Source organism: Pinus tabuliformis, chromosome 7 (assembly GCF_031772625.1).
Source record: "Pinus tabuliformis cultivar Carrire ecotype Pingquan chromosome 7, CPIR1, whole genome shotgun sequence".
Lineage (NCBI taxonomy): Eukaryota > Viridiplantae > Streptophyta > Pinopsida > Pinales > Pinaceae > Pinus > Pinus tabuliformis.
Window position 1 is genome coordinate 179,939,001 of NC_142293.1, and position 10,644 is coordinate 179,949,644.

Genomic DNA, 10,644 nt, shown 5'->3' on the forward strand with positions numbered 1-10,644 from the left:
CCAAAAATAAATTATCTAGTCTATTAGTAATAAAGTAAATAAAATTCCCCTTAATTGCATTTTCAAATTCATTATTTTTATGTATATTCCAATTATTTTTATAATAAACTATACCAAATTTGTTTAATAATTCTCCAATCTATTTACTTTGGGAGATAGGTAAATTCAGATACCCGGTGTAATTTCTTTGGAATTGTGAACCTCTATTTGAAATTTGTAAAAATCAAATCTAAAATATATTTATTTTCAACCATGTTTCTTTAAAATTAATGGAGCGTAAATACCAGGGCAGGTAATCAAAAGCTATATGCCAATGAAATTATTATGCAAAGCTATATTACCATGGAAAATTTGAACGTCTGTAACCAACCAAGTTATCATATCAAAAGCCCAGAAATAGCAAAAATCGCTACGACAAAACATTCCTAATTCCCAGGAATAATAAGGTCGAACACGCTGCCCATGGCCGGCATTATTATAAATAGTAATCAGTGGCTACATATTATCACGATCGCGAACACATTCAGGAGGCATATTCTTATTTCTCTGTGGGTCAGTGCAGTAATTGTAGATGGTGTAGTCTTTTCTCACCCATTTCAATTGCCCCCATTGCCGCCAGTCCAGGTCTTTGAAATCTTCTTGATTCCACCACCGCCACGCCTGAGTGGCGCAGGCCGATTGCGGAGAAAAAACCTCGCAGGCATCCACATGATATTCCCGGAAGGATTCAATGAAGGGAGCCTTGGTCCAGTCGGTTTTCTCCAGCCCCCCTCGGGTGGCCCACTTATCCCCATTCCACAGGCTCGAATGGACCTTCATCGGCTGGTTCAATGGGTACCCCAAGCCCAGGTCCTGGCAGTTCTTGAACACGCGGATAGGTATCTCGTCTACAAAAAATCTGCGCAGAAAAAACAGACCACGCCAAACCATATTCAGCTGAGAGCCAGGTTCTTTCTAAAATTGCATAATACATGTTGCCCTGTTTCTGGTTTAAACAAGAAATAATGAGGATGTCACGGGTTCGAATCTTGGGGTTTACACAATTTGGTACTTGTTCCAGAGCACAGAGTAGGAATGGTAATCCTTGGTTGGGTCGAACCAGAGGTATATGCGATGCTCTCTGAAACCCTTCCCACCTGTAAATACATTGGTCTGAAGAATGTAGGGCTTCCCGGACTTGTTGCCCAAGAATTCGAAGTCTATTTCATCGTGCTCAGCGGTCTGAGAAGAAAGCTGCCCACACCAAAACAAATATAGATACATAAGCAGGCAGAAGCAGACTCAGCCAAACACAAAAGACCAGATATTATTATCAAGTACTCACATAAAAGGCGGTGACAGTGCCAGCGGAATCACCCTGAACCAGTTTTATCTGCATGCTGAAGTGCCCAAATAAATATGCTCCTTTGGATTCAAACCCAGCACCTGTTAATCTCATATTTCATGTAACTTTGTTATTCCAGAGACTGATAAAGATAAATGACGCAGAAAGAAATAGAATGGGTAATAACTTACCATGCTGTTTGTTGAGAAGAAGATTAGTCTGTCGCCCACCATCAAATTGTTTGATGTGGTCCACACCCCAGCTAGCTATGAAATTGTTGTCAAAGGGCAGAGTCACTGGCTTTTTAGGGGTGGCAGCCATGGCTCCACGAGCCAGTAGGAGAATGAAAAAGAGACCAAAAAACTGGATGGCCTCCATCAGTTCAAACAATATTGATGATACGCAAAAATGAAGCAATGTTCAGACGATACTGATGGCACCCAAAAATAAAGCTATGTGCAGAGGATCGACTGGTAGAGTGCACACCCCAACACACAATGGGGAATGCAGGGTGAAGAATGAGCTTTTATAGCAGCAAGAGGGAGAATTAGGGGTGGGTGACAAGTGTGTTTTCACATTTTTAAGTTATTTTTTTAATTGCATTCACATTGTTGAATTTAGGTTTGTGTGATCGAAAAAAATTTGAGAGTAGTTTTTGACGGAAATCACGTCACTATTCATTTGTCGACGAGTTTTGAACCAATCATGAATCATAATTGCATTCACATGAATAACATCAATCATGACCATGAATCTTTTTTTTTATTAAAAAAAAATCACATTCATAATATCATGGCCATGAATCCTTCTTCTCCACATTTACTCATTTATTAAAAAAATAAAATTCACATTCATAACATCAATCATGGCCATGCATCTTTTTCTTTTCATTCTTCAAAAAAAATAGAAAGGAAGAAAAGCACATCTCAGTCTCATCTTCTTGGATCTACTTGTGAGCTGTAATGAATAACATTCAATAATTAAGAACCAGTAACCTTTGTGCTGATGGCATTCAATAATTATTAACCATTCAATAGTAAAAATAGGCATAGTCAAATCACATTTTTTAAGATACTTTTTTGGTTAATTTAACCAAAATTTTGTACATTTTTTTAAAAGATTGAGTTTAAGTTGCTTAATCTCTAGAATTAGAGTGTATTACCATTTTTCAGTGTTGAATCAATTTATGCATTCTAAAACTTATTTTAGATAATAAAAAAAAAACACATTTTAACATAAAATTGTATTAGTAATTTCCATTGAAAAAGATTATTTGGTAAAGTTAAATTGAAAAAATTATTTCATCTATAAATAAATTTGAGTAGAAATTTATTATAAAAATGGTAAATGATAATGGTGTAAATAGGAAACAATAATGATAATATTGAATCAATCACAAAACATTAAATATTGTGTGATAATATTATTAATTATTAAATTTAAATTAACTTAATATTTAACAAAAATTATTATTTATTATAATATAATTTTAAATATTAATTATATTAATAAATATAGTTAATATTTCTATTAATCAATCTAATTAAATTATAAAAGACTAAAAAAATATATGAGAATACAATTCATATGGTCTAAGAAGTACTGCGAAATCATAAGTTTCAATTATGAAATATGTGTAGGAGGATGAGAACAACCAACCACTTCATATTAACCATTATAATTGTTGATCAATAAGTAATATAATTATAATTATATTACTTAAATATAAAAATATAAATATAGATTTAAGGGATTTATTATTAAAAAGTTCATCCATTAATCGAGAAGAAACAAGAATATTATAATTATATTAGTTAAATATAAAAATATAAATACAGATTTAAGGAATTTATTATTAAAAAGTTCATCCATTAATCGAGAAGAAACAAGAATACGTTAATAGATCATGAAATCAAATTTTTTATTTAAAAATGACACGTAGCCAAGTAATTAAAAATGATGACACTGTCAAAATTTTATCATTAAATTTAACAACTAACTAGTTATTAACAATTATAAACAATATTCAATAACCTTTTTATTATTATTTTAATATGAAAATAATAAATTATATTTAATAATTATAATATAATAAATTAACAATTGCTTCTAAAGGTGTAAACACATACAGAATAATTTATTTATTTATTTATTTTTAATTTTTTTTAGATTTTTGCGTTTAGCGAGGGCAATACAACTCAGAGGACAATTTCGAAGAAAAAACAATAGAACTAAGAAGACAACTTCAAAAAGTTAAGGAAAAAACGGACCAGGGAGAGATTGCCTGGGGAGGTTGGAGCCACTCTTGACTTTTGAATGTTGATTACAAATCTGACTCGCTTGCCCAGATCTAACGCTTCTCTTATTGAAGAAAGGACTAATGCACTAGAAGCCATGTCAATTTGGGCAAGCACCCTTGACATGAAGATCTTGATGGCTATTTTTTGAAGGATTTTGGTTATAGTAATTTCAAGGATGTCTGCGAGGTTACTTTGTGTTCATCAAGAATGGACATGCCAATGGTGTTAAGGTTGTTATGGCCACATCTATTGGCTTTGACATCTCAAAAATGGACATGCCAATGATGTTAAGGTTGTTATCGCCACATCTATTGTCTTTGACGATATCAAAGTCCCCGATATTGAGCAGATATTTAGCCCACGATTACAAACCAAATTGAACAATCAAATTTTCTCATAATTATGTAAAACTATATTTTTCAATAGATTTCCACTCCCAACCTAATTCCTTTATAATAATTATGTAAAACTAAATTTCTCAACCCTTTTTTTTATACATTTCCATTTTCAATCAAATTCCATAATTAAAATTTATAATAATAATGTAAGCTTAGAATTTCCAACCAAAATCTTGTAAACCTACTTTTATGGTCTATGATGAAAATATTAAGAAAGAAAGAATGATTGAATTGGAATCTTTTGAAATTTGTTTAAGTAACTTGCGTTGAGAATGGTTGAACCAAAATCATGGGGCTTGTTAGCCTCGCTAGCAAAAGGCAAAAAATTGGATCCATATATGCTCTTAAAGTTTCCAAGTTTGCTTAAAATCATCCCAAAGGATCCAAAAATGCTCTTGAAATCTTCAAGATTTGTTCAAATATCATCTTATGATCAAAATCGGCGCAAAGAAATGAACTATCGGGAGGCAGAAATGCTTGAAATACCATGAAAAACCAAAATCACAGGCTTTAAACAGTGAAAGAATACCAACCGTTAGATCTGGCCGATCAACGGCCCAGATCTAAGCGGCTAATCGCATCAGTGGTGGCCATCGGAGGCAGTCGGAGTAAAGTCACAATGAGATCAGGCCGAGCGATATGCTGATCACCGATATCGGCAATATCGCTATCGGCGGGGAGCATATGCTATGTTATATAAAGGCCTGAGCATTGAGCATTTAGTGATTATGATCGGATTGCATCGCTATATCGCATCGACACTATACCATGAGGCGGGGCCTATGCACAGGCATATGTGCGACCCAATGAGCCAGACCCGACGGCATTATAAATGATTTTTCATAAAATTTGAGTTCCACAAAAAGCTCATTTTCAATGTATTTTGTGTGTTTTCGTTGTTTAAACGACATACAAAGGAACCTTTGGCCAACGCTGATTGCGATGAAGCCCGGACCCGAGAGGGTTCGGGAAGCAAAATATATATATTTTGAAGTTCGCCAAAGGCCGGTTTTCATGCATTTTTTACGTATTTTCGTTATATAATGAAATACAAAGGGGAGACATGGAGCGACATCAATGCGATGAGGCCAGGACCCGAAAGGGTCTAGGAATGAAATATATAAACATTTCAACTTCGCCAGGGCTGTTTCTCCATAATTTCCAATGTTTCGACATATTTCTAATATAAAGGGAAAATGACAAAACCGATAGGCTATCGGGCGGGCTGTGGGCGATAAGTGGTTTAGGCCGAGTTCCACCCGATGCCATATAGCAACTACCACGTGTCTAAGATGAGGAGAGAGAAAACCGCCCTCATCGGGCGATTAACTCTAGTACAAAAGAGGCGCTTGAAATGGATTACCACCGTTGGATCTAGAACTCCTAGATCAATGGTGGAGATGTAATATCACCCCAAAGGTGGACCCGAGAAGAGAATAAGCCATTTTTGAGGACTTTTGAAGTCCAAAATAAACAAAGAAGGAGAAATTTATCAATGATTGTAGCATTTTTTGTGTAAATACAGGAAATAGTCAAAGGAAACCTTTAAAGGGATTACAGAGGCCCGAAGACCCATTCCACTAAATGGCAGAATCCAAGAGACTGGGACAGAGGCCAGAAGGGGAATAGAAAGGGCCACAGCATGCACAGCTCACCCCAAACCGATAAAGTAGTCATGGAGTAACACAGTGCAACATAGCAACAACAACAAACATTATGGAGCATCTCTGGCACAAGACAGCTCCCAGACAATGCATCAAACTACCTGAAGGTGGTTATTCCTCTGTCAGAAGGTGAAAACCTCCGAGCCATGCTTGCCCATAGAGGGAATCAAACAGTTAAGGGACAGATCAGACAAGATTAAGACTCCGAGCCTCTTAGAGCTTAGTAGCACTGTAAACAGGCTATAAATAGTTGAAATTAAGATGCAATAGAGGTTCAACTTTTGGAGATTGTTCCTCCTCTGTTCTTTCAAGCTTCTCATCTCCACTAACAATATAAGCTTATCTTGCTATTATATGTTCAATTTCCATTCTCTTTACTGTTCTATGCTTGCACTTGAACAGTTTGTTCATGTTTTCTTTTGCGTCTAAGGCCAGATAACTGTCATCTTGTCTCTGATTTGATGAATTAGATTTGCAAGCTTCTTTACTGCCTATAGCTAGCCATTCGTATGTGGTCATATATGCATCTGCTAGTATAGTCAGTATTCTCCATCTATCCATTGAATCTATAAATTATTGAGCATTATTGGTCTAAAGCCTTGTATTGGTGAGAGTGTTCATGCATGTCTTGAGTGAGAATAGAGCTGAAATGGTTATCTGACTTGATCCAAACCATCATCCATTCCAATAGTTCTGAGAACAATATTGAAGATTATATGTTACCAGGCATCTCCGAGCTGCAACCTAGGAGAGATTCTTGGAGCGATAACATAATTGGCGCCATTGCCGGGGAGAGGAAACTAAAACCCAGCTTCCCTGGGAAATGACATAGACCCAGCTTTGATGATAGACAAATTCTGGGCACTTTTTTTGGTTGTAATCATCTATCTGGAGACTCTACTGGAGGCCGAACCTCTTGGTGACTCCACATCATAGTTTTGGCTCAGTTTATGAGGCATACTCTGAGAAATCCTCAGAAGCTACAAGCTGACCCAGTACCTGACCCTGAAAAAATCATTAAAGAGAGAAAGTTATTGCAGAAAGGAGCATTAGGTTCATGTAAACCTAAACAATCTTCTATATCTCTTCAAGAAAGGATTGTAATAGAACAAATACATGTTGTTGAGAGTATAGCATCTAATACTAACAGTGAAGAAAAACTCTCAGAGATTCATAAAGCTCCTTATTCTTTAGGTTCTCCTTTTTCTTTAAGCCTAAAGGAAACCTCACCTCCTATCCATCATACTCCTTTAGTCTTATCAATCACTCCTCAACCCTCTATCATTCAGACTGCCAGTACTCTTTTAGCCACCACAGCTATGGCAGGTCCACAAGCACCTACCAAAATGGAAAGAATCATAGCTGCTAGGTATGGACCTCTAATACTGCCCACTCCTTTGAATGCCATGCCTACTGGAGAATATCAGAAATATAGGCCTAAGTTCACTGGGACTGAAGGTGTTACTGCTGAAGAACATCTTGAGTCATTCTATAGCTATGCTGATAATCTGGACATTAGTGAAGATGATGTGTGGATGAGAGTCTTTGTCCAAAGCCTAGATGGAGAGGCTAGAAAATGGTTCAAAGAACTAACTCCAAGATCTATAGCAGATATTGAAGCTTTAGATGATGCATTCCTAAAGCATTGGGAGGATAAGAAGGATCTCCTCTACTACCACACTGAGTTTGGGAACTTAAAGAGGGAAAATGGTGAGTTGTTGTCTGATTTTAATAAGAGGTTTAACCGTATGTACAACAAGATACCAGCTGAAGTAAAACCCACTACTACCTTAGCTAAACTTACCTATGCCAGTGCTTTTGACCTTGACTTCTGCCTACTGTTGAGAGAGAGGCGATGTGCTACTTTGGCTAACATGCAGGATGCAGCCTTGGAAGTAGAATCAAACAACATGGCTGCAGAGAAGCTCAAGGGAAATGTTGATAGAAGAAGACAGAGGGGCGAGTCTTCATCATCCTCTGATCCTAAGATAGATAAAATGACCAAAATGATCGAGTCATTAGCCTCTAAAATCTCCAAATTGAAGGTTGAGCAACACTGGGAGAAAGGGAGATTGCCTAATACCTTTGCTCCTAGAAATCCAAATCCAAATCCATATAGAAGAACTAATGAGAAATTGCAGATTTTGCAAAGAAACAAAGATGCCAATGAAGACCAAAGGGTGAAGGCTCCTTTTCAAAATGCAGTCATGGAAGAAGAGTAGTTTGAAGAATATGATGAGATCCATTGTCTGGAAGACAAAGGCAATGCTTCCTTTTTTATCTCAGTAGCCTATGAAAAGTCATTATGCAATGACTAGATCAGCCAAGAATGGGATGGTGAAGCTATTCTACAAACTATAGATCAACAAAGATATAATTTGAGGTCAAAGATAAATAATTCCAAGGAAACTCCTGTTCAAAGAGCTGTTGTCCCTGTAGTACAGTAAGTCAATAAGCAAAAACAACCGGAAGTTGATCCAATCATCCTCAAAGCTCCAGTTCATGAGTTAAGAGGCCTTGACAAGTCTCCTTCTCCTTTTAGTTTTCAATCGGAAATTTAGAAGCTAAGAATACCTATGCCTTTGATTGAACTAGTGAAGAATGAGTCTTTCAAAAGATCCATCCTCGAGGCCCTTGAGCCTAAAGCCATCCAAGCCTCCACTAACCATGTAAATCTACAAGATAACAAGCTAGCTCTAATGCTCAGCCCAATGATTGAAAATTGTGAAGACAGCTTCCCATCATTCTAAGTCTCTCTGACTATTCATGAAAAATCCTTCACAAATGTCTTTTGGACACTGGAGCCAACTATAATTTAATGCCCAAGGTTGTCATGGATGAGTTGGGTCTTGACATCACCAAGCCTTATCATGACTTGTTCTGTTTTGACTCTAGAAAAGTGAAGTGTCTAGGATTAATCAAGGACCTAGCCATCACATTGTCTCAGCTACCTATGAAAAGCATGATGATGGATATTGTGGTAGCAGATGTACCCCCCAAGTTTGGCATGTTACTTTCCAGAGGTTGGATCAAGAGATTAGGTGGATCATTACAAAATGATCTGTCCTATGCTACTATCCCAGTTTTCGGAGGTGAGAGCAAGAGATTATACAGAGAAGCTCAGTTGGCTTATATCATCAGCGATGAAAGGAATCCCACTAATCATCCCATCTATGTTGTTGACACTGATTTTGGAGCATGTATTCTTCATATTGAAGAATCCCAGTTGGCCTCCACACAGCTTAAGAAACTAGTTTTCCAGATCGCTAAGGAAGAAGGCCCACAGATTTGGGACATGTTCTTTGATGGAGCTTGCTCTAAGGAAGTTGCAGGGGTGGGTGTATTCCTTGTGTCCCCCACACAGGAATACATTCATTTATCTTTCAAATTAACTTTTCAGGTCACAAATAACATAGCATAATACGAAGCTTTGATTTTGGGCTTAGGCACTGCTAAAGAAATGGGTATCAAAGGCCTCAATTTGCTTGGAGATGCAGACCTGATCATTCAACAGGTAAATAAAGCATTCCAAGCAAAGCATCCAAGGCTGAAAGCATACAGAGATGAGGTATGGAGGTTCAAGGATTATTTTAATGATTTCAACATTTCTTATATGATCCAGGTGGATGTTGGTGGCCACCCAACTATCCCATTTGGACCCCCACAACTGTCTCTTTCAGTTTTTCAGTTTTCGTAATTGTAGCACAGTTTACTATTTTAGCAGTTTTTCGAGTCCTGAACTTCCAAAGCCGTTTTGAGGCCCTAAACGACGTTTTTTGGGAAATATGGGAGCAACATGGATCCATGGATCGATGTTACTCTTCCCAAAGTTATAGTGCTTGGATATATCTTTCTAACGAGCTATTGTACGCACCAAATGGAGATCGGGTGCCAAAGTTACGACGCCGGGAAGTTGATGTAACAACTTACCCAAAACGGGGCCCACAATTTGACGTTTCATCTTCTAGGGTTAGATTTTGGGATGTTAAGGGTTTTCCATTGTTTCTCAACAATAAATAGGCCTTCGAGCCTCATTGTAAGACAATTTAGAGGCATGTAGCTACCACATCTCTTCTCAGAGATAAGCTACCATCGCCATAGCTGGTTTATTTCCATTTCTATTTGTAAGAATATTTCAGTATTTTACAATAATGAAATGAAGTATTATTTCAGTTGCATCTTTGTATTTATGGTTATCTTTGTAATTTTTTGCGTTCCTGTGTAAATCTGAATCAGTGGTATTAGAGAGGTCTTATTTTTCTCTGTTTTTCTTTGCATGTCCCCAATGAGGTCGGGATATAAGGAGTTAGGGCTTGAACTGGTCGAACCTTTTCTAGACCAGCCTCGCAAATCCCGATGGCCTCCCATGGCGGATGAAAGGAAAGACGAGGGGGCAGGAGATCCTATCAAAATCTTTCTCAAAGAAGCCCTTGAGCAACAAAGGAATGCAATGATGGACAACTTTGCGCAGATCCTTCAACGGCTACCTAGAGGCGACGCATCAACTTCCAGCAGCTACTCTGGAAACACCACACCCTTTAAGGTACAAGTTAATTTTGAAATCCCCATATTTGAGGGTCAGATAGATGCAGATGTCGTAGCTAGATGGTTAAATATGCTAGAGGGTTATTTTTTTGTTCATGAATTTTCGAGTCAGGAAATGATTATTTTCACTCTTCTCAAAGAAACCCTCCACATCAAGGATTGGTGGGAAACCTACTGTGAGCATAAGGATGGAAGTACGGACTCACTGTTCTCATCTGCACCCACTTGGGATTCATTCCGGGATGCCATCAAGGAGCAGTACTACCCTATCAAAAGCTACAAGGACAAATACATAAAGTGGACCACGCTGCGGCAGGGAAGGGACCAAGATGTGCCAGAGTTCACAAACATTTTTCATACCCTTCACACACAATTGTGTATCAAATATTCTGATCTACATTTGGTACTCAAAT

The 10,644-nt window shown here is 37.4% G+C and overlaps 1 protein-coding gene across 1 annotated transcript; it reads right to left on the reverse strand.

The window, feature by feature from the left end:
* Positions 1 to 495: 495 nt before the first annotated feature.
* LOC149246442 (xyloglucan endotransglucosylase protein 2-like) lies at positions 496 to 1,645 on the reverse strand. Its single transcript, XM_089441526.1, has 4 exons — positions 1,516 to 1,645; positions 1,325 to 1,425; positions 1,040 to 1,233; positions 496 to 898 (listed from the first exon to the last, which is right to left on the reverse strand). The coding sequence occupies exons 1-4, from the start codon at positions 1,643 to 1,645 to the stop codon at positions 496 to 498; spliced, it is 828 nt and encodes a 275-aa protein (XP_089297652.1).
* Positions 1,646 to 10,644: the final 8,999 nt, after the last annotated feature.